The sequence below is a fragment of the Talpa occidentalis genome, unplaced genomic scaffold (genome assembly GCF_014898055.3).
Source record: "Talpa occidentalis isolate TD23 unplaced genomic scaffold, MPIMG_talOcc4v2.1 talOcc4.15, whole genome shotgun sequence".
Lineage (NCBI taxonomy): Eukaryota > Metazoa > Chordata > Mammalia > Eulipotyphla > Talpidae > Talpa > Talpa occidentalis.
The window spans coordinates 45,918,577-45,942,416 of record NW_023601543.1 but is presented as its reverse complement, the minus strand read 5'-3'; the positions used below and the strand labels follow the sequence as shown (position 1 = coordinate 45,942,416).

The 23,840-nt window shown below is 52.1% G+C and overlaps 1 protein-coding gene across 4 annotated transcripts; it reads left to right on the top strand.

Annotated features, from left to right (window-relative positions):
- The first annotated feature begins 665 nt into the window (after positions 1–665).
- Positions 666–23,533, top strand: NLGN3 (neuroligin 3). 4 transcript variants are annotated; one of them, XM_037512283.2, is made up of 8 exons: positions 666–789; positions 3,503–4,158; positions 4,796–4,855; positions 8,980–9,039; positions 10,729–10,878; positions 17,279–17,464; positions 20,138–20,927; positions 21,565–23,533. In XM_037512283.2, exons 2-8 carry the CDS (start codon positions 3,702–3,704, stop codon positions 22,406–22,408), a joined length of 2,547 nt encoding a protein of 848 aa, XP_037368180.1. In that variant the 5' UTR covers positions 666–789; positions 3,503–3,701; the 3' UTR covers positions 22,409–23,533. The 4 variants fall into 4 exon arrangements, with proteins under 4 accessions (XP_037368180.1, XP_037368181.1, XP_037368183.1 ...); XM_037512284.1 differs by lacking the exon at positions 4,796–4,855; XM_037512285.2 differs by lacking the exon at positions 8,980–9,039 and having other exon boundaries at positions 673–789.
- The last annotated feature ends 307 nt before the right edge of the window (positions 23,534–23,840 follow it).

Below are 23,840 nucleotides of genomic sequence, written 5' to 3'. Positions count from 1 at the left end.
CAGCACAGGTGTACCACATACTGAAACAAGACACAAAGATGGATGGATCTGGAAAGGAGAGATTGAAACTGGCAGACAAGTGGCATGGTGACACTGATGTGCTCTAGCAGAGCTGACAGAAAGGCCTTGACCTTTGGGACAGTGACAAGATGAGGGCAAAGCACCCCCCCACACACACACACACCCTGGTTGGTGCTTCAATAGTATAGTGCTGGAGCTCAAAAGAGGTGAGGGATGCCGAGGGAAGTGCAGGGGGGCCCTTGTGGAATATAGCTAAGGGTTCCTGTAGGCAGTGCCTCAGTTTCTCCCTTTAAGGCTCTCATGCTTTGCAGGTAAAGTTTAGCATACCTGGAAGATCACCTGTCTGACTTAAGGGCTGTGTGTGTGTGTGTGTGTGTGTGCGCGTGTGCGCGCGCGCGCGCGCGCGCGCGAGGGCACAGGAGCGTGCGTGCGTGCGTGCATTTGTAAGAGAAGAGAGAGAGAGAGAGAGGGCACTGCTGAGAAAAAGGGAGAGAGGGAGGAAGGGAGAGAGAGCAAGTTGGGTGCTGGAGTACTGCAAGAATTGGGCCATGCCCCAGGACTTGAGCCATCTCTGGCACAAAAGGAGTTAATGGCAGGGACCGCGCCCCCCGTGTCCGGGCGCGCGCAGCGCGCCCCCTCGGTGCGCGGGCACAGCAGCCAGGCTGCCGGAGAACAGATCTCGGGGATTCGGGTGCGGAGCCCTTGGCCTGGAGGCGATATGGGTGGTCCGCGGCCCGGTACAGTCGCTTGCAACAGCCGGGGGAACAGGTGAGGCCGCCTGCCCCGGTCTCTCATCCTCTAGCTGCCCATACCTTGCCCCGATCCTATTCCCTCCCAATCCCGGGCTCCTCCACGCCCCAGTCAGTGCTCCCCATCCTTCTCAACCCCGTGTTCTCCATCAGCACCCCGGACCCCTCAATCCTCCCCCGCTTCTCTTCACCTCCTCCCTGAATCCCGCATCCCTACCATCCTCCCGCCTGTGGCCCCTCTATTTTCCTAGCCCGGCCCGCATGCTCATCAAAATACCCCTGCTGAGGGCCCCAAGCCCTATTCTGGCGTTGCATATTGCCAGCCCCCCTCCCCCGCAGTGCAGCCCCATCCCTCTTCCATGGTAGCATCTCTTAGCCAGGTTCCCTCCCCCACTCTCTGCAGGCCCCCCCAACGGAGGCCTTTATCCTATCCTCCCCCATTCCAATGCAGCTCCATCCCCCAATACCATTCTGAACTCCCCTAGCCCCCAGTATTGCAGTTCTCAATACCAGTCCATTCCTGCACAATGCCCCTCACCCAATACTGCTCTGGCTCCCGGAGCCCCCAGATGCCATTCTAATCCCCAGCATTGCTGCCTCCCCTTGTCTTCTCCCAAATTGCAAGTTGGACCAGGATGGATATCGTGGCCTTGGGGACTCATAGTGGGTTCTAGGGTACAGAGGGCGTTTGGGGGTCGGTTGATTTGTCTAGGTGTTCGCAGGGGAGGGGCTACAAGGAATTGACTCAAAGGGGAATGACATTTGGCGCCTAAGGGTTATAGGAGGGGGGAGGCATCCCAAAAGGGTTAATGGAATTTGTGGGGAGGGGCAGCAGCGAGGGGGTTAATGGTGGGGGGGTTGCTGGCGGGGAAGCCGTGTGAATGAGCAGTCTGTGCCCCAGAGTTGCCATGGAGACAGTGAATGGGGGGATTGTGTGAACTCAGCTGCCGACTATTCCCCCCATACAAACACATACACTCCCTCCCTCCTGCCCCACCTCCCTACTCCTACCCCTTCCTTCCTCTTCCCTACAGTCTCCCTCCCTCTCGGGTGCATTCTGGTCCTTGTCTGAGATCTACACCCCCATGCTTTGCTCCCCATAGCCTCTGAGCCCCCACCCTTTTAATTGCTTTGCTCTCCTCCCTACTCCTTTCTCTCCTCCTCCTCCTTCTCCTCCTTCTTCCCCTTCTCCTCCTCTTCCTCCTCCCCCTTCCTCCTCCTTTTCTTCTCCTCCTCCTCCTCCTCCTCCTCCTCCTCCTCCTCCTCCTCCTCCTCCTCCTCCTCCTCCTCCTCCTCCTCCTCCTCCTCCTCCTCTCCTCCTCCTCCTCCTCCTCCTCCCTCTCTCTTCTTTTTCTCTTCTTCTTCTTCTTCTTCTCTTCTTCTTCTTCTTTTCTTTCTCTCTCTCTCTCTCTCTCTCTCTCTCTCTCTCTCTCTCTCTGTTTGTGTCTCGTTGTCTTTCTCTGACATTCTCATTCCCCTCTCGTGGTGGCTTGCTGGGGCGTTCCCAATCTCCCTCCCCCACCCCTTCAGTCACTTCTTAAAGGAGTAAGCCTGCAGTCTTTGAAGGCAGGAGAAATGGGGGGGGGAATGAAATTGTGTGTGTGTGTGTGTGTGTGTGTGTGTGTGTGTGTGTGTCCATGCAGGAGTGTCTATGTGTGCCTGAGAATATATGTATCAGAAGGTGTGTGTCTTGAATGTCTTACTGTTTCTGTCCCCACTTATGTGTTACTATTTTGCTGCATGTGTCTCTGGGTATTTACCTATGCGGTGTGTGTGATTATATTTCAGTAGGTGTCTGTGTGTCTCTGAATGTATCTCTCTGTTAGTCTCTGGCCCTATGAGGTTCTCTCTCTAAGAATGTGGGACTATATGAGGGAATCTCTGTGGGTTTGGAATGTATGTCTCTGTGAGTGAATATCGCAGTGTCTGCCATCCTGGCTTGATCTCTCACTGCCTCTCTGCCTCTTTGAGTCTTTGTGAGTTTATTTCTATGAGTCTCTCAATGTGTGCGCCTCTCCCCCCACCCTCCCCATACTTCATTGTTTATTTTACACTGGCTAAGCATCAACAATGCCTAGGGTGCTAGGCAAAACGATTTCTGCCTCAGTTCTGGCACTCTGTATGAATTAGAGATAGCCCACGAAATGGACCAGGTCTTGACAATTTGAGAGGCATGAGGGCTGAGGAGGGGCAGAGGAGGGTCTGGGGACTCTGGTGAATGGCTGCCCTGCCCTGCCTGAAGGTGAAGTTTCTCCCTGCAGACTCTGCCTATCTGTGGCTTTCCCTTTTTATGCCTTAGAAAGACTGGAGTGAGGTTAATTCTCCTCTCCTTCCTTGATGTGGCTGTTCCTGTGTGGGGTTACCGGTTCTGGGGCTCAAAAGCTCAGTGATCCTGCAGCACACAAGGGTCCTGAGCTCCATTTCCAGATCACTCCATCACTCCATGCCCTCCTACTACTTACCACTCTGGCTCCCCCGTGAGTTCCACTGGCTGAGGAGTTGAAGTTGGGCACCGGGAATTTGCAGTGGCAACAACTGTCACTCTGTCAATCCCCCTGAATTTTCTAACCGCCAGGCGCATAGAGTGGTTCCTACTGGCAGTGGAGTTCATCTGTGCGTCCCTGGAGCCCTGAGCATGTGAGACCTCTCCTAACTGCAAGAGAATAGTGGAAGCCCTGCAGGGCCCCAAAGACTGACCATCTTGGATGACGACTACTTCCCTCTTTCCACAGGCCTGTCTGGCCCTGAGGGAGTCCCCTTTCTGAAGCCGTGGTGCTTGGAAGACCACTCTCGTCGTTGCTGGGCACCTGTAGTTGTCCCTTGAGAGCTCAGTTTTGAGGTTCAAGTCAGTGTGGCCATGAAGGGGCTGCCTATTGGGCTGATGCTGTGACCCTGGAGTCTGCCTTTCCTGCCAGTCCCCCTGCCCGGAACATGTGGCTGCAGCTTGGCCTGCCCTCACTGTCCCTGAGCCCCAAGCCCACAGTTGGCCGGAGCCTGTGCCTCACCCTGTGGTTCTTCAGCTTGGTGCTAAGGGCCAGCACCCAGGCCCCGGCACCCACAGTCAATACTCACTTTGGGAAGCTAAGGGGTGCCCGGGTACCATTGCCCAGTGAGATACTGGGGCCTGTGGACCAATACCTGGGGGTGCCCTACGCAGCTCCCCCTATCGGCGAGAAACGATTCCTGCCCCCTGAACCACCCCCATCCTGGTCCGGCATCCGGAACGCCACACACTTTCCCCCAGTGTGCCCCCAGAACATCCACACAGCTGTGCCCGAAGTCATGCTGCCTGTCTGGTTCACTGCCAACTTGGATATCGTCGCTACTTACATCCAGGAGCCCAATGAAGACTGCCTCTACCTGAATGTCTATGTACCCACGGAGGATGGTGAGTGCAGTGGCCAGGCACTGTGCCCTTCCTGCCTCCCACCTGCCCTGTTGTGTTTGTGGCTGGCATGTGGTTGTGCGCCCTGCAGCATGCATCCGTCTGTCTATGAAAATGCTTCTAACCATCACTCTGCTTGGCCTCCCCCTTCCGCCTCCTTGTTCTTCCCTCTCCCAGCCTTGTCTGAGCTCCCATGTGTGAGTGACACTGTTTTCAGGAGGGACCTGGCCAGTCCTGAGAGCTTTGACAGGTCTAGGGCCAGAGTGCTGGATGGGGAGTCCCTGGGGGAGTATGGGTCACTGCTGGCAGCTGCCCGCGGGAGGATGCTGGCTCCACCAGGCCCCCCTGTTGCCATCCCACCTGCTTGGAAAGGTGTAGGTGTGTGTGGCCAAGGGCGCTGGTTGTGTGTGCTGGGCGGGGGGCAAGCCTGGTGGGCATTGCTTAGGTGACTCCTCTTTCACTAGCTGATGCCTCCTCCCGCGGGGGTCACACTAAGGTAAGTAACAGAAATAAGGAGATGGTGGGCCAGGCTCTCTGCCATGTGCTGCCTGCAGAGCAGCTCTTGGGGCCTGGGGGTGGGGGGTGCATGCCCCTGGGCAGAGGCCTCCTGTTATTTTTTAGTTTTTTATTCATTTTACAGTAAAGCGGATTTCCAAGGAATGCGCCCGAAAGCCCAACAAGAAAATTTGTAGGAAAGGAGGTAGGTAGCGAGCCGGCGGGGAGGGAGAGAGAGAGAGAGGGAGGGCTGCCTGCCCACCTGCCCTTGCCCCTGAGGACCCAGCCTTCCTTCAAGTATCCCAGGCTCAGGGGGCAGTCGGTGAGCGGGCATAAGCTCCATGTCATCCAAGGGCCCTGGCTGCTCTTCAGGGAGGATTTGGGGGCCTCAGGCAGGTTCAGAGCAGAAGCAGCAGTCCCATTTCTTCCAATCTCACCAGCCCCCAAATTCCACCCTAATGTATGGGCCAAAGACAGAGCCAGTGCTTCTCTCCCAGACACCTCAGGAGAAACTAGGCAGCCAAGATGGAGCCAGAGACTCTGCCCTTCTCCTAGTGTGGGTGCCACCGGCTCTTCCCTTCGTGTCCTTCCCTGGGTCAAAAGCCTAGACTCAACTCTCCAGCCCTGAAGTTTAGAGCAAACGCCCACTCACACAGGCTGAGCAATCCCACCATCCCACCCACCACCGCTAGCCAGAGTGTAGCTGAGTGACCCAGACTGGTGTGGCGGCTGACCTTGGAGGTCTCTGGGAACTGTGACTCTAAACGGACGTGAGATCTTTGTTTGAAAATGCCCCCTCTTGCTGGGAGGAATTTGTTCCTGCTATAGAGGAATTCTCCCTGTTCTAATACCACTTTGGGTTTTCTGCAAAGTGCTTTCATAATTAACCTCATAAGGTCTTCACATCTCTGGAAGCTTCTAAGGCAGGAATGAGCCTCTCAATTTTACAGGTGAGGAAAACAGGCCCAGGGGAGTGACTTGCTGCTGCTCACAGCCCTGTTGCTGGTCTGTGTCGGAGGTGGGACCAAAACCTGGGACTCTTGGCCCTCAGGGCAGTGTTCTTTCCACTGTAGCCGCAGAAGTGGCTCCCACCTGGTCATTCTCCCCGCCCCAACTCTGAAAAAAATTGGCAAAGTATGGATGGGTTGGGCCAAATCGGAAAGAGTAACCACCTTAGGAACAGGTGGGAAATCTTAGCCTGATCCCTGCAACTCTTTTTGCAAACTTGGAGTTGGTTTGCCTTTGAAATTCTAGGGCAGGGAGCCCCAGAGAAGGGCTCTCAGGCTGCCTGGACAGGGATGCTCCCTATTGAGTTAGGATCTAGGGGCAGAGCCCAGAATGTACATGCTGAGCAGCCTGTGTGCTGAGTGCTTTCAATGCACACCCAAGCATGGGTGAGGCCTGCTACACCTCCGGGTAGACTTCCACCACATCCCCCACCCAGCCCCAGACCTCACACATGGTAGGCAATCAGTAAACATTTTGTGTGTGTGTGTGTGTGAATGAAGAAGCATCGGTGCTGCAGAAAGATCTGGGAACCGCAAAGCCTGACTGAGTCCCACCTGTGCTGCTAACTCACAGTGAGATCTGAGGCAAATCTTTTCCTTTCAGAAATTGTTTCCACAGATGAAGGTGGTAGGGGGTCATTCTGGCCTTAACATTCCTTTGGCCTATAAATGAATTCAGGAAAAGTGTTTCTTAAATGAGTTCCTATGAATTACCTACTTGAGGGCTCAGGAAGGAGACGATGACATGTAACTACCATTTCTCGGGAGGAATGATCTCCCTAGGGCTCCAGGGAGAGGAGAACCTAGGGCAGTCCAGTCCAGCCCTGCGAGTTTGGCTCAAGAGCTGACTGGAAGCTCCACTCGAATGCAAATATTTCCCAATCATGACTGGTCACCGTGGGCAAGGCCATGTGCTAGGTGCTGTCGGGATATGAGGTAGAGGACAGATCAAGAAATGACTGAAGACCTGATCGCTGCTGTGAAGAATCTCTTGGCCTAGTATTTAAACTCAATTGGTTCCCCTAAGCCCCGCTTCCCCCGGCTAAGCTGGGAGGGACAACATGGGAAAGGGCGTTTGATCTTTCCGCTGTTCAGATCAGGTCCCTAGCCAAGGCCTCTTGACCACTGGAACAGTTACAGATCTTGTCTTTGGGGGAAGACTCATGCCCAGATATCTTTCCACATCTTGGAGCAATGCTTGGTTTGGGGGGCCTGGTTCCTGTGGGCATGAACCCCTTTTGCCATTAACTAGACCAAGGGGTACCCAACAAGGAAGACCAGAGGAAAAGCTTCATCTTGAATTCTCTCCTATGGGAGTCAACTGACATCTAGCTTGAGTCTGCCCACTGGACCCAGGTAGTGCAGAACTAGGGTCCCCAGTACCAATTTCTGCCCAAGTAGTTCACATCCCTATCCACACATGCTGGCGTGCATAGGTTAGGCAGGGCTGGCCTGGCTGGGATCCTGCAGCAGCAGCATCTGCATGGGGAATGGTGGTGGAGCTGGCCTGGGGAGAGGCATGGCAGCAAGGAGGTACCTGGCAGGCATTAAGATGAAGCACCCACAAAGGCATCTGTGTGGAGGACACTGGGGCAATGCAGGAACCCAGGGACACTCCCAGAGGGGGAAAAAGGGGACACATCTTCTAAGTCAGGACCTGTGGCAAGGAAAGGATTTCCTAGGGAAGACCACATTCCCACCTCTACCTCCATCAGGTTTGGGAATGAGGGATTCCTTTCAGTTTAGGGGGTTGTCCTCTGGTAGGGATGTGGTATGGGTAATGGTGTCCCAGGTCCCACAGAGTTTCTGAGGGTTGTACTGGCAGGTGTTAAGATGGTAGGTACCTCAGGAAGCCAGAGGCGGTTTCTGCCCCTCGGGCTGGACTCTTGCTTGTGTTCAAAGCCGTTTTATAATGTGAGGGCTGTTCCTGTCTTGATTAGTAGCTGTAAGGGAGTTTGGTCACCAGAGGCCAAACAGCTGAGAAAGGGGTACTTGCTGCCTCCAGTCTGAGAGTATCTGGTGTCACAGATAGGAGGGTGGGGTAAGCCCTGGGGTGCCAGTAGGATGACTTTTGTTTCCACACACTAACCATCATGCAGGCAATAGTAGGCCCCCTTTCTCCACAGCCTTGCTCAAGGTGCACTTCTTGGCTCCTTAGAACAGGAAGGAGACTTGGTGCCAGCTTACCCCAGATCCTAAATGTTGCTTCTCTCTCTCCTCTAGTCTCTCCTTTTCTCTCTCTCCCTCCTTTCCTTGCCCCTCCATGCTCCACCTCTTTTCTCATTTTTTTCTTCCCCTTCCCCATCTCAGAAAGGTGGCATGGTGCAGTGGAAAGACCATGGGCTTTGGAGTCAAGCAGACCTGGATTTGAATCTCACCTCTAGTGCTTCCTAGCTGTGTGATCTTAAGCAAGTCACTTTTCCTCTCTGAACCTCAGTTTCCCATCAGTGAAACAAGAATAAAGATAGTACCTATCCCATTGGGGTGTGAGGATCAAACAGGTGTAGGGTGTCTGGAACTTGGTAACTTAGTACATGGTAGGAGTTATTGCCATTCTCTCTCTCTCTCTCTCTCTCTCTCTCTTTCTCTCTCATTGTACCTCTCTCCTTTTCCCATTCCTTCCTTCCCTCCCTCACTCTCAGGCTCTCTCTACATATCAGCAATGCTTGATGCTCTCAGGCCTGGCTCCTGTGGGCACAGAGCCCTTTTGCCACCCACCAGAACAGGGGGGCCCCAGTGAGGGAATACATCATCTCCCATTTTCTCCTCTGGGAATCAGGGTGAGCTGAGGCCCAGCTTGAGTCTTCCTACTGAGCCATGGCAGCTCAGGTCTGGGGTCCCCAGCACCCATCTCAGCCCTGGCAGCTACTTCCATATGCACACATGTTGGCAGTGCGGCCTCTGCCCTTCAGTACCTGCCCCTGCTCTCCATCTCCAACTGCCTGTGTAAACACATGCAGCCCCTTCCACCCAGAAGAAATTATTTCCCTTGGGGGTCTCTGGCTCTGTGCCCTGGCCCACCTGGTGCTACCTCCTCCTTATCTGGGAAGGGAGTTGGTTGAGATGGGCTGTTGGGGACAAGGAGGCAGGCCAGGAAGGTGCAGGGAGGCCAGCACAGCAGGGGCCTGCAACACCATCATCCTGATGAAATTCTGGGCCTCAGCCCACCCATTCCCTCAGTTCTTGCCATCCGTCCTGCCTGTCCTGGGCCCAGGCCCAGAGCTGGCTCGCTGGGCCACACTGCAGTCATGCTGTTTTTGAATTCTCTCTCTGTTTTGTTCTCTGTTCTGTGCTGTTGTGTCTCCCCGTGTCTGGTCCCCAGGATCCGGAGCTAAGAAACAGGGCGAGGACTTAGCGGATAATGACGGGGATGAAGATGAAGGTATTTGGGGGCTGCAGGGCGCGGCGGCTGGTGCATGGCACAGAGCCCCTCCCCCTCTTGATGGGGAGAAGCCCCATCTGTCTGTCTGTCCGTCTGTTGGTGTGTTTCTGTTATGTATAAGGCCGTTTGGCTGTTCATCCATCTTTGGCCTGGTTGGCCACTGGGAGTTCCAGGGCGATGGACATAGCTGGCGGGAGCAAGGGACCACAGCAGAACTATGGGGAGGGCATCCTCCTCACCAGGGTCCCCCACCCCTCTCAGTCCTACTGTAGAAGCTGGAGAAGGCTTCCTCCCCCATCTTCTGTGGCTCATGGTCACCTGGCTCTACTAAACAGCAGGGAGAGAAGGGAAAATTCAGGTCTGGGGGAAGGTAAGGAGAGTCCACAAAGGAAACTGGATGGCAAGAAGAGGCCTGAGTTTTGTTGAGGACCCACCTGTGTTTCATGGGGAGACTGGCTCCTGGGAGAGGAGTCTCACCGGATGTTGAACTGAGGAGTAAGGCAGTGACATCCAAAGGGGCGGGAAAATAGAACCACCTAGAACTTCCTGAGCCTTCTCCCAGGAAGAGAGATGTGACCTCAAGGCCTGGGGCTGTGGTAGGTTCAGGCCAGGGCCAGAAAGACTATGGGTTTACACTCCAGGACACCACAGCCCAGTCAGTAAGCAGCATAAGGCCCTCAGATGACAGTTGAACAAGTATTCCTTCCTCCTTGGAAAACATCCAGGCCCTGGCCCTGCCCCTCCATCCCTGGGGGGCCAGCCAGCTCAGGGGGCCCACTCTGGTTTGTAAGGCTGTTCTGTGTGGCAGAGTGTTGATCCAGCTCACAGACTGAGAGGCTTCAGGTAGAGTCGACCAGGCTAGGAGCCTGCTCTTGACTGCCCAGTCCCGCCATGTTGCCTGGGCTTGGGGGCAGCCATTTTTGAAGTTCCCTTGTTGAATGGTCTCTGGAGAGGCTCCATCTTCATCTTAATGCTGACTGGGGGCAGGCTCTCTCATTCTAAGTTCTGCCTCTTTCCTCTCCCCCATCCCCAGTGTTTCCTGTTAAGCCTGCCTGATGCCCAGGGAGAATGGGGTAAATGGACACATGGCTGAGAAACCATGTCAATGAGGTTCCCCCTACCCCATCTCTGCCATTCACTCCCCCTCCCCACCTCCTTCCTTGTTCTCTCCCTGTGCCACCCCTTATTCCCACCCCTTTTGTTTCTGTCTGCACTGGGGGGCCAGCTGCTGCCTATGGCCATATTTCCATGTTACTGGTTTAGTCTTGGGGGTTTCAGGGCTCCACAGCCCCTACTCTCTAAAGCCATGTCAGGTCCCAGGACTCCTGGGTGCCCAGGGCAGACTCACCAGATCAAGCCAAGGGACAGCCCTTCTGCTTCCACCTGTCCCCCCACCTCCCACCGTCCCCGGGGCCTAGCCATGGCCTAGGTAGGCCCAGCTGTATCAGGCATGCCTGGCTGCCTTGAGCTAGGAGATGCTTAAAACCAGAGTCTTTCAAAACATCACTGGAGTCTAACCGTCTCTGGCCAGTGCTCAAGCTCCAGAACGAGCATGAGTCCCGCCCTCAGACTTGGTGGTGGTGTCCTGGCACCTGGGATAGCTTTGCTGCTCCCCCCCACCCAGGGCTGGCAGGGGTGGGGGAGGAAGGGCATCTAACCCAGCCTGTGTCTCACCCCTTCTCCTTGCAGACATCCGGGACAGTGGAGCTAAGCCTGTCATGGTCTACATCCATGGAGGCTCTTACATGGAAGGGACAGGCAACATGATTGATGGCAGCGTCCTCGCCAGTTATGGCAACGTCATCGTCATCACCCTCAACTACCGTGTTGGAGTGCTAGGTATGTCAGGTCCCAGGACTCTAGGCCTACGAGGCACCTAGAAGAAAGCCTAGTTTCTTAAGGAGGGAGGAGAGAATGCTGGGAAGTTCAGAACAGGGGGTCTTGGCTCTCTAGCTGGTGCTAACTACCATAGCCAAAATGGTATCCCACTTGACCCCTACCCAAGTGCTGAGAGCTTCCCCATGTCCCCAGACCCTTTCCTGGAATGTTTAGATGCTGGTAGAATTTCCATCCAAATCTCACACCTTCTCTTAGGTCTCAAGCCAGGCCTCTGCTTCTGGACTTTTGCTTGACTGAGTTTTGTAGAGTCCCTTAATTTTCTCATGTCCTGTCCTCACCCCTAAACACCCCACATATATACAGATATTCCTTCCAGCAAATCACATACCCATATACTCGCAGACTCACACATTCACACCCTCCTATATCCAATCATTTCTCAGTCCCCCAGAAGCACACACATATACCCGTACACACATAGACCCCTCCATATCCACACCTCCAGCCCCCACACGTATGCACACACACATACCCATGCCATATGCACTCTACACATCTAGTCTCTCTCACATGCAGATCCTTGTTTGTGTACCTCTATATACTGTGCATCCACACCCCACTTCTACAGATTTCACTCACCTTCTACACACACATACACACACATTCTTATAAATTCCTCCCTCCAATTCTCTAGACCTTGTATCCACATCTACACCCACACACGCTACACATAACCACATCCACACTTCCCTCTACCTCCACATGCATGCTTCACACAATGACCCACATCCTGCATATCCATATCCACACTAAATCCCACATGTGTGTATCTTTAATGTTCACATATAGCATTCTGTATATCCCCCTACACACTGTACTTCCACACCCACTCCACATGCCCATAAACACACACATACATCGCTTGCCTCCCCCACGTAAACACAAGGCAGCACTCCCCTCCCTCCTGTATATGTGCATACCTGCTCAGCCACACCTCCCCAGCCCACTCATCCACGAATACTAGCCACACACATGCATACCACTTCTTTCTGCTTCCACATCTGTACACATATCCCATGCATCATTCCTATTTTTTTTTAAGGCAAGGGACTATTGAACTTGAATCATGCATCACACTTATATATTCTCTCCACATGTGCACACACCCTAAGGCTCCCTGCATAGATCCCCACATACACATACACACATGTGCATACATATACACTCTTCCCATACATACCCCACGTATATACCCCGACACATACATGGGTACACCTTCCCACCTGACCACACACATATATACATATGCATTTACCCACACCTTCCATGCATATCCACACATGTACACAAACGTCTGTTCACCCCCACACTCATGCATGCACACTCCATACTTGGCATAGCCCATATATACACATATGCACATTTCTTCTATTCCCTCCATGAATACAAACCCCTGCGCTCCCATCCCATGACACACACACACACACACACACACACACACACACACTCCCACACATACACACTGATTTTCCAAAAGCCTCTTCAAATGCACCCAATCATCCTCTACCCACGCATGCTCTGTCATCCGCACACTCTACCCTGTACCTTCCCTTGCCGATGGATGGTACCTCTCCATGGCCAAGGTCTTGAGGTAAACAAGTACCTCAGAGGGGCAACTAAGCACACAGGTCTTAGAGGGAGTATGCAGCCCCGTATCCCTAGGGTAGTATGAAGAAGCCAACCTCTCCCCTGCAGGGTTCGTAGCCTCAGAGTTCCAAGAGGAGTGTAAGCTCTCTGTTAGGTCCATAGGTCTGGGTGCTAAGCCAGCAGTTAGGTCTGGCTTACTCCATGACCAGCTGGCTGAGTGGATCGTCTTTGAATTTGCTTTGGAGTGTATTTCTTTGCCAGTTTGAATCCCAGAGGCCCTGCTACTGTGTTTTACTTCTGGATGTACAGAGGAAGGCACTGTCCTATTGGCTAACCCTATTTAGTACTATGTGGAACGGCAGGACACTTTTTTGGGTTCAGACAGGAGAAGTTATATCCCATGAAAAAAGGTGGAGCCTGTGTCCCCTTCAGTGGCACCTCAATACCCCACATGAAGCATGCAGGTGCCCCTCTGGTCTCTTTACTGTCTGGTGGGCTTTGGATTTCATGGTTCTTCTGCAGTCCCTCTGTCTTTCTGAGTCACCCCAGACATCATGGCAAGACTCGTGTAAGCTCTTCTGTCCTGTTGAGAAAGGACATCTGAGTCTGATGGTGAAAACAGTGCCATTGAAAGTGACTGTAAACCCTCATGCTAAGGCCACACAATTTCTGGAGTAACGAACACTCACAGGTATGCAGGCATATATGCGTGGTAGTGGGAGGCCAGATGAAATTTTGCTGCTTTATTTTCTTCAAGAGAATGACAGAAAATATTCAACTCAGATGATTTTACAAATTATAAACACAAAGTTCCATTCGATAAGGTTTATTGGGAAGCACAGAGAAGACTAATATGCTTCAGTTCCCTATTGTTAAATGAGCTAGGGATGAATGAAAAGAGATAGTGGATGTGGAGGAATAAAGAGGAAAGAAAGTAAGGAAGAAAAGAAAAAAGAGGAGAGAAAAGGACAAGAGTGATGCAGATAAAGGAGGCAGGAAAGAGATTCATGTAGGATTGGAAGTGTCAGCCACAAGCTGGTGAACACACCCTATAACATCCCGATTTGCTGATTACTCCACCACACCTCAGCTGCTCTAGTCTGCAGCTTCTATAGCAGAAGTTCTTAACCTCTGGGGCAGTCTTGGACCCTTTTGAGATGCTGATGAAAGCTCCCAGACAGAGACTCTCTCCTAGAAAAATAAGTGTGCGTGTGCATACACACAGAGAAACAATTTGAAGGGTTCCACTAAAGCTCATCCATGAAACTCAGATTAAGAACCCCCACTTTACCACCTCCTCTCATCTGAATAACCAGAATAGCACATTTGGAGGTAGAAATATTCTTTGGGCTTAAGTGGTTAATGATCAAAATATTATTACCCAAACCTCAGAAAAAGTCATAAACTGATCATTGGTTGGAAGCTCCCCATCAGAAGTTCCCTTCAGTGCCTGCTCTGGAACATGAAGGTGACCAATAAGCCATCGATTGGATTCTGGGTACATACAATATGTTTTGTCTCCTGGTGTCAGTTGTAGAACTTGTGTTTGTCACTGTCGCTTGGGGATTTTGCTGTGTGGCTGAGGCTTTTTTGATTTCTTTCTCAGAGTGAGTGGCTGCTTTGGGACCCCAATTCCATGCCATCAGCCTTTCTGTTGCACTGAGCCCAAGCAGACAGCTCACTCTTTTTTTTTTTTTTTTGGTGTGACCCCCGCCAGTGGCCCGGGATTGAACTGGCGCTGCAGAGGCTGCGGGCAGCCTCACAACCCAGCACTCAACCTCTGCGCCACCAGGGCAGGCCCAGACAGCTCACTCTTAAGGTGCTACTCTAGGCATCTTGGATGATTCATGAACTTGGAGGTCCCAGGTTAGCCCAAGGCAGAGGGGTAGTTATTCTTTGAGATGCCCCTACTGGACTTGAGACCAACACAAGAAAGGATATAATACATAGGATGTTGATATCCCTGGGGCTGAGAAAGTATGGGCCTGCCAATTTTTATTCAGGGTTCCAGAATTTAATTCAATATCCTTGCTCAGGTGCCCTTCAGGCAAACTGAAAACCTGGTAAATGTCAAGTCTTGAGTGACACAGATATCTGGTTTTGATACAATGTGCCAGATTCTGCCTCCTTCTATTAACAAGCAGCTCACCGTTTCCTGCGGTGTAAACTTGTTCTCAGGGAGACTGACTGGGATTTATTCTGACAGCCTGTAGAGTTTGATGTTTCAGTCCTGATTCTCAAGTACTGTCGGGATGATTGGGTTACTGGGGAACTAGCAGTAAGTGACTGCTCTCCCAAACTACTGGATTGTTCGAGCTTGCCACCAGTTGCATTTGCTCTATCCAGTGCTATAGAGCCCTTCACGCAGAACTCTTTTAGTAGGGATGATTGACCTGGCATAATCCACATGCTTAGCACCCCTTATTGTGGGAGACTTGGGGTCTGAAGGAGCAGAGACCGATGGTCAAATCCTGCACTCAACCCTTTCAACCCTTTGTTCCTAACCCAGAGAATCAGTACATGTGAGAGACGCCTACTTTACTACATCCAACTGCAGGCTCTTCCTGCTGATTAGGACAGATGTATTTGACACATTTCACTGAGTGATTCGTTGGCAAAGGCTGGAGCCAAGTCTGCTATTGCCTAAATAAGAGAAAAGGAAAAGATAATGTGAGAGAAGGAGAGAGGAGGGAGGGAAGAATAAGTGGGCTAAGAGAAGCACCTAGTGATTTTTTTAAGATTTATTTTTATTCATTTATGCATACAAGAACTGGGGTGTAGGCCAGAGAAGCGGGGAGGGGGAGGGAGAGGATTCACCAGAGACAGAGTGGGGAGGCAGAATGGGCAGACTGACTGAAATACACTGCTGAGGGGAGCAGCAGGCAAGGCAGGAGAGGTCTGCTGAGCCATCTGGGTAGTTCCCTGGCCCGGGATCTAACTCATGCTGCAGTGGCTGGTGATAGCTTGATAGCGCTGAGATTTTTAATCCCTGTGGCACCAGGGAGGCCCAGCACCTAGAGATTTTTGCCAGAGTGTCTCAGGGCTTGGACAGTTGCTCTGGATCTTGGTCAGCATACTGTTTAAGACTCACAGGAGCAGCTTCAGTGAGTGAATGGGCCAGGCAAAGCAGATGCTGGTTGCCTTGTCTAGAAGAACAAGGGCTTATCCATTCATTCTCAGTCAGGCTTTTTCTAACTCTTTCTCATTTCCTCATTGGGAACCTGGGACTAAACAGGGCTTGTGACTAGGTCTGAGAGGAATAACCAAGTTCTTTACATACTTAATTGCACCAGAGGTAAATCACTAACACACTTGAAGTGGGGGAAATGAGTTCTTCTGCAAAAGCTGGAAACAGAAGGGCTAGAGAAAGACAGTGATGAGGTCTTGGCCTGCCGGGGACTGTTTGAGTTCAGCTTCCGCTTGTGAACCCAGAATCCTGGAGAGCCCTCTGTGAGCTGAGGGAGCCTCCTAAAACATGTCCTCTCACAAAGTTGATTCCAGGTACTGAGGATGAGCTTTTAACTCACCAGTAAAAAAACACTGATCCAGGTATGGGTTTCCAATGTGTCGGAGCAACTCGGCTACCCACCTCGAAAGAACCCCTCCAAAAGCCTCTGGCAGGAGAAGACAGAACCTCCCAAGGAGCCTAAGGACCAGGGAAGGGAGATGAAATGAGGCGGCAGGATTAGTCTAAAATGGAAGCAGGGTGGGGGAATATAGGACATCTCTGTGGGATAGCCAGCAGGTGGGCGGGAAGGTAGTCTCCATGGCAACAAGTCTCCACAGCAGCAAATCCCAGCAGGTGGGTGGGAAGGTAGTCTCCATGGTGATATGTCTCCTCAGCAGCAAATCTCAGTGGGTGGGCGGGAAAACCTGTTTCTGTGGTAACACACTGCACTGGCTTCCCCATTTCTCCACTGGAGGAAAAAGCTTGTCTAACCCAGTGGTGTTCCAACTTTAGCAGGCATCAGAATCACCTGGAGAGCTCGTTAAATACAGTTTGCTGGGCCCCATCCCAGAGTTTCTGGTTTGTTATGTCTTGGAGAAAGAGAAATGAGGACCTGCCCGAAGGATAAGGGATGGCGGGGGGCATCCAAGGTTCTGGAAAGAGATGGAGCTGGACTAACTTGCATAGGAAGGGCAAGGAGAGTGTAAAGGTTGTTGCTTCAAGGGGTCCTCGCTTTCTCCCCAGAGAGAAAAGGAAAAGAGAAGTATCAGTAGACTGACAATGTGCTGAGCATGCTAAAGATGCTTATGTTCATTTTCTCCATGGTGCAATCCTGCAGTATTTTTATCGCCATTTCACAGATGTTTTTAATCACTTGCCCACAGTTACATGGCTAGTGAGTGGTGGGCAGGGCTCGAACAGGGACCATCTGACTCCAGCATCACTGCCCTTCCACGCTCTCTTGCCGGGTGGCAGGCTAATGTCCCAGAGAGTGCATCTGGGCAGAAGCTGCCTTCCTGGCTGTTGGAGATTCCTGTGGCTTGTCTCTAGTGAATGCAAGACATTCTCTTCAAAGGGCCTGGTGACTTCTTCCAAACTGGAGAATGGGTGGGCGGCAGGGAATTGATTTTTCCCATATTGATGCTGCCTGGTCTCGCAGATAGGGTCCGTGGCTGATGTCAGCTGGGTGGAAAGCACTGTGCTGCCAGCCCATCCTCTGTCCTCAGGCCCCCGGCCCTGCTGGCCATCACAGCCCCAATCCTCATGCCTCCCTTTTCACTTCCTCCTGCCTTTTGTTGAATCCAGGTTTCCTGAGCACTGGAGATCAGGCTGCCAAAGGCAACTATGGGCTCCTTGACCAAATCCAGGCCCTCCGCTGGGTGAGCGAGAATATTGCCTTCTTCGGTGGTGACCCCCGCCGCATTACTGTCTTTGGCTCAGGCATCGGAGCATCCTGTGTCAGCCTCCTTACGCTGTCCCACCACTCCGAGGGTGAGTAGCTCTTGGGAGAACGTGAACTAGCAAAGTGTTGGCTGCCCATCCTGAGCCTCAGGCTTCCCACCTTCCTGAGCTCCCAGCTCTCTGCCCCAGGGACACCCAGGGGAATCAGCCAGCCCTCCATTTCTATGCTATGGAACCACCCAATGTGAGAGAGGGAAGAGAGAATCCCATTTACATCCCCAGAAAATAATGTTCTTCTGGTGTGGTAATCTTATTTGGCAGCATGGAAGTAAAATGTCTCTTTCTGAAAGGACAATAGTTCTTTTTGAGCAGGGGAAATCTTTCTATTTGGGAAGAACATGTGACGTCAGGGTAGAGAGCTAGGGTGGATATTAATTTTTAGATGTAAAAAACCACTCATTCTCTGCCTTATCTCTCTAAAGAACAAGTGCATGCAAGAGGGAACTGCCCCTGAGGGAGGAGACTGGCCAGAATAAGGACCTCAAACCTCTAGAGAGGACTATTTTGAGGGATTGCTGTCCATTATTGGCCTTCAGACTTCCTCCCAGGCTGTCCAGCCCACCTAAGAGAAACCCTCATTTTAATTTATGTATGTATGTATGCATTGTGTGTGTGTGTGTGTAGAACTGGGTTGTAGGCCAGAGAAACCTCATTATTATGTATGTATGTATGTATGTATGTATGTATGTATTTATTTGTTTATTTGTTTATTATTTTTGTGTGTGTATGTGTAGAAGAACTAGGGTGTAGGCCAGAGGTGCAGGGGGTGAGAGGATTCACTAGAAACACAGTGGGGAGAAGAGCCGCAGATCGACTGAAATACACTGCTGAGGGGAGCAGGCGAGACAGGAGAGGTCTGCTGAGCCATGTGGGTTAGCTCCTAGCCAGGGATCTAACTCAGGCCATAGTAGTTGTGACAGCACTGAAACAACCCCTAGGCCACCAGGGAGGCCTGAGACCCTCATTTTTAACAGGAAGGAAAGCCTCTCTCCTCACAGTGGGTCCCCCTGCCAGTGACTCTCCCAAGGGGATAAATAGCCCTTTTTCACTCAGCAAGAAATGTTCTTGGGCCTCCCCTGGTGGCGCAGGCGGTTGAGCACAGCACTGTGAAGCTGTTTGCAGCCTCTGCAGTGCTGGTTTGATCCCCGCCGGCTGTGAAGGGTCCCACATGGCGCAGCAGACCTCTCCTGCCTTGCTCACTGCTCCCCTCAGCAGTGTATTTCGTGTCTGCCTGTTCTGTTCCCTGCTCTGTCTCTGGTGAAGCCTCTCACCCTCCCGCGCATCTGGCCTGTACCCCGTTCTTATATAAATAAATAAATAAATCTTAAAAAAAAAAAAAAAAGAAATATTCTCTCCTCCTCTGGGCCACAGAGCACATTCTCCCTCTGAGAGGCAAAGGTGAGCATCTCACAAAGAATAGATCTACCTGAAATGTGTGTCCTTCTCTAAAGTAAGGGCATCTGTGAGAGAGGACACTTTTTGCATTGATTTTTCTCGCTGGTGGGGTTGATTTGCCCCATGAGTTAGTGATATTCTCTTTGAAGAAGGCCCGTCTCTCTGAGAGCCCAAAATCACGTTTTATGACCTAGAAATTCTGTCTCTGTCCCTCCAGGGACTGTCCTGGCAAGAGAACACCCCACCTTGGAATATTTCTAGGTGACAGGAATGGGAACAGGAATGTCTTTTTGCCACAAAGTGTGAAGTGACAGGCTGTATCCAAAGAGAGGAACAGGGCCTCCTCTGGTGAGGGGCTTTTCCTCCTTGAGGAGAAGGCTTTTCCTAGAATGGGTCTTTGCTGTATCTCACAGGAGATCTGTGTCCCCTGAGACCTAACTGCTTTAATGATTTGCTCTTTCTATAACTGACTCATGAAGAATAATCTTTTGATTATTATTATTACTCTCTTAAGTAGTAATCTATATTTCCTTACCTCTCTTCCCACCTGGGCAAACTGCCTTTCTCCTAGAGGAATGGAATTGTATGTCCAAAGGCCGGCTCCTCCTGGGAATGCTGGGGCCAGGGAGGGACTGATACCCTTTTTAATCCTAGGGTCAGGGGAAGAATCATCTACTTTTTGAGTCTGGGGGACTGGCTCCCTCTCAGTGAAGGGGAAATCTGGCCCTGAGGCATCAGTAGCTTCAGGAAAAGGAAAGTCTCTGTGGAGACTGCAAACTGGGTATGTTCCTGGAGCCTTTCAGACCCCCAGGCCTTTGCCCTTGGGAATTCTTCCCCAAACTCACAGAATGTGAGGCTTGCTCCTGCCTGTATTTCTCATCTCTCATGAAAAAGACCCCTTTGTGGTGGAAGTGCCAGCTCCCTGGTGGTGCGCTGGCACAGAGCTGGGCCCAGCTGGGCAGGAAGCAAGAGGGAAAGACAAGGAGAGATAAAGAGAGGGAACATAAGAAAGCTGGTGCCTGGGTCCCAAGGGGTTAATTCTCCCTGGCATCTCCTTAACCCCCAAGTTGCCAACCATCACCCAGGACAAGGAGGCAAGAAGGGAAGAGGTCTGCAACCCCTTGCCTGGCCCTAGCCCATCGCCGCATTTCAGAGGGTTATGTCTCCCTCCTGGCCCATTCTACCCATTGGGCAGCCTCAGTGACAAAGGAATGAGGAGGTGTTTCATTGTCCCTCGGGGACAAACAAGGGAGGCCTAGGCTGTGGATGACTCAAAGGAACTGACCTGGTGCTGCCTGTCTCCTGTAGGGCTTTTCCAGAGGGCCATCATCCAAAGTGGTTCTGCTCTGTCCAGCTGGGCCGTGAACTACCAACCAGTGAAGTATACCAGCCTGCTGGCAGACAAGGTGGGCTGCAATGTGCTAGACACAGTGGACATGGTGGACTGTCTTCGGCAAAAGAGTGCCAAGGAGCTGGTAGAGCAGGACATCCAGCCAGCTCGCTACCATGTGGCCTTTGGCCCTGTGATCGATGGTGACGTCATCCCTGATGACCCCGAGATCCTCATGGAACAGGGTGAGTTCCTCAATTATGACATCATGCTGGGCGTCAACCAGGGCGAGGGGCTCAAGTTTGTGGAAGGGGTGGTGGACCCTGAAGATGGTGTCTCTGGCACTGACTTTGACTATTCAGTCTCCAACTTTGTGGACAATCTCTATGGCTATCCTGAGGGCAAAGACACCCTGCGAGAGACCATCAAGTTCATGTACACAGACTGGGCAGACCGTGACAACCCTGAGACCCGTCGTAAAACTCTGGTGGCACTGTTTACTGACCACCAGTGGGTGGAGCCTTCAGTAGTGACAGCTGATTTGCACGCCCGCTATGGCTCACCAACCTACTTCTACGCCTTCTACCATCACTGCCAGAGCCTCATGAAGCCTGCTTGGTCAGATGCAGCTCATGGGGATGAAGTACCCTACGTTTTTGGTGTCCCTATGGTAGGTCCCACTGACCTCTTCCCCTGCAACTTCTCCAAGAATGATGTCATGCTCAGTGCTGTTGTCATGACCTACTGGACCAACTTTGCCAAGACAGGGTAAGGAGAAAGTGGGGATTCTTCTTTGGGGCCCCATATGCCCTCCCTTCTGCCTCTCCATTTAAACCTCTTCCCTCATCTCTCTTCTTAAAATACTCTCCAAATCTTGCTTGGTTACTCTTTTGCCCCTCCCTGCCTGCCCTCTCTTGAGCCTTTCATGTCTTTTTCTCCCCTCAAAAATGTTGAGGCTCAGAACTCAGTTAACATTAGGACTGAGCAGGAGCGAAAGAGAGTACTAGCAGAAATATGGGATTCAAGGTTAGAGGATCAGAGGCCATGTGAAGTGGGAACAAAATACTTCCAGAAAGAGCCTTTAAAGGGCTCTTGGAAGAAACCAGGCAGCTGAACAGATGGGTGGATGCTTAGTAGCCTGTGAGAAGAAAAGTGGTCTATAGCATGATCTTAGAGGATGAGCACGTAGAAGGATGAGACGGTTGCCATGGCACCATGGGCAATAGGAGTTCAAGGCCTGGGGAAGTGGAGGTATGTGGACAGAGGGAGGGACCCTGAAAAAGATGGAAACATTGGGTGGTTTCAGATTGGAAACGAGGTTTGGGGTAGGGGCGAGAAGCAGAATGTTGGGCCCTTTCCTCATCTAGGTAGAGTGGTGACCCCAGATTTCCATGTGATATTGCAGGGATCCCAACAAGCCGGTCCCCCAGGACACCAAGTTCATTCACACCAAAGCCAACCGCTTTGAGGAAGTGGCCTGGTCTAAATATAATCCCCGAGACCAGCTCTACCTTCACATCGGGCTGAAACCCAGAGTCCGAGATCATTACCGGGCCACTAAGGTGGCCTTTTGGAAACATCTGGTGCCCCACCTATACAACCTGCATGACATGTTCCACTATACATCCACAACCACCAAAGTGCCGCCCCCGGATACCACCCACAGCTCCCACATCACCCGCAGGCCCAACGGCAAGACCTGGAGCACCAAGCGGCCAGCCATCTCACCTGCCTACAGCAACGAGAATGCCCCAGGGTCCTGGAATGGGGATCAGGATGCAGGACCACTTCTGGTGGAAAATCCCCGCGACTACTCCACTGAATTAAGTGTCACCATCGCTGTGGGGGCCTCCCTTCTGTTCCTTAATGTTCTGGCCTTTGCAGCCCTCTACTACCGTAAGGACAAACGGCGTCAGGAGCCCCTGCGGCAGCCTAGCCCTCAGAGGGGAGCCGGGGCCCCTGAATTGGGAGCTGCTCCTGAGGAGGAGCTGGCAGCATTACAGCTGGGCCCCACCCACCATGAATGTGAGGCTGGCCCCCCCCACGATACACTGCGACTCACTGCACTGCCTGACTACACCCTGACCCTGAGGCGCTCTCCAGATGACATCCCACTCATGACCCCCAACACCATCACTATGATTCCCAACTCCCTGGTAGGGCTGCAAACATTGCACCCCTATAACACCTTTGCTGCAGGGTTCAACAGTACTGGGCTGCCCCACTCACACTCCACTACCCGGGTATAGCTCCAAGCTAGAGCACAGCCTATGCTCTGGCTCCCTCCCAGACCCATGGAGAAACATGCACACACACATGCAGGCGCACGTGCGCGCGCACACACACACACAGACACTTACAGACATATATGTATACGCACGCACCTACACCTGACAGCAGACCCAGCTGCACAAACATAGACAGGTGTGGACATGCACCCGCATGTACAAAAACACAGACATGGAAGTAATCCTGAACAAGCCCTACAAATGGGGACACAAATGAACCCTTGGGAAGCCACGGACCCAGGGAGCAGCAGCTACAGCCAGCTCCCAGAGCCTGGCCACACACACTCCGGGGGGCCCGAAGGCACCAGCTGGACAACCCCTTGGTGCTCACCTTCCGCCTCTCTTGGAACTGCACCACCGACCAACTCCAGACTTGGGAGCTTTAAAGAGCAGAGTAGCTCTTTCTCCCGCAGACCTGGTCTTTTTTTCTGGGTCTTGTTGAATTTAAAAAAAAAATGGAACAAATGCTCCTTCAACTGACCATGTGTGCAAAGAGGCTCCGGTAGGGAGGGCTCCAGGCCCAGACCTCTCTGGTTCTGGATCCCTCCCCCAGCAACCACCACCAATACTCACACAATTTGACCAAGGAACAGGACCCCAAGAAAGAAACAGATTTGAGTGAGACCATGGGGTGGAAGGAGAAAGGGGATAATGCTGGATGGGGCTGGAATACAGGGGAAAGATCCCCAGCCATCTCTGTGTCTCCATGGAGGGCTGCAGCAGCCGCCGGTGAGCTGCTGCTTCTTCCAAAGGCCAGGAGCATAAGTCTGGCTAGACCAGGGGACACCAGATTTGGCGAATGAGGTTCTGTGGAGGCCATGTCATTATCAGGCTCCTGGGTATAATCTGGGTTCTGCCTCTGCCCTTGGGGTAATGCTATCAGAAATTCACCCCATTTTCTTTACAGAGTCTCTTTTGTGTCTGTCATTTCTCTTTCAAAAAGGCCATGTTTTTTGTTGTTGTTGGCTTTTTTTTTTTTTAAAGAAAAGTTCTTAAAACACTAACGGAAACCCATGGAGTTTGTCCTTTGTAAAAATTTTAAACAGTGTCTTGATATAAAAATAAAAAATCCAGTTAGCACTCCCACCCTGCCTCCCTTACACAGGCCTTTGCCCCAACAGACCTCCCAGCAGGGTGCCTTTGCTGCTCTGAGTTGCTGCTCCTTCGGCCTGGTGCCTTTAAAGTAGTACAAGTCTGGGCTGCATTCTGCTGGTCCCCTGCAGGGCCTAAGGCCTTTCCAATCTTAATCTGGTCGCTGTTGCCACCTACCCCCCAACTCCCGCTCCCTCCCCTCCCAGTGCTCTGGGTTCCTGTGACTGAAGCCTTCTCTCAGCACCTCGGGCCTCCTAATGAAATGGCAAAAATAACACTTCCTTCTCCTCTTGCTACCATC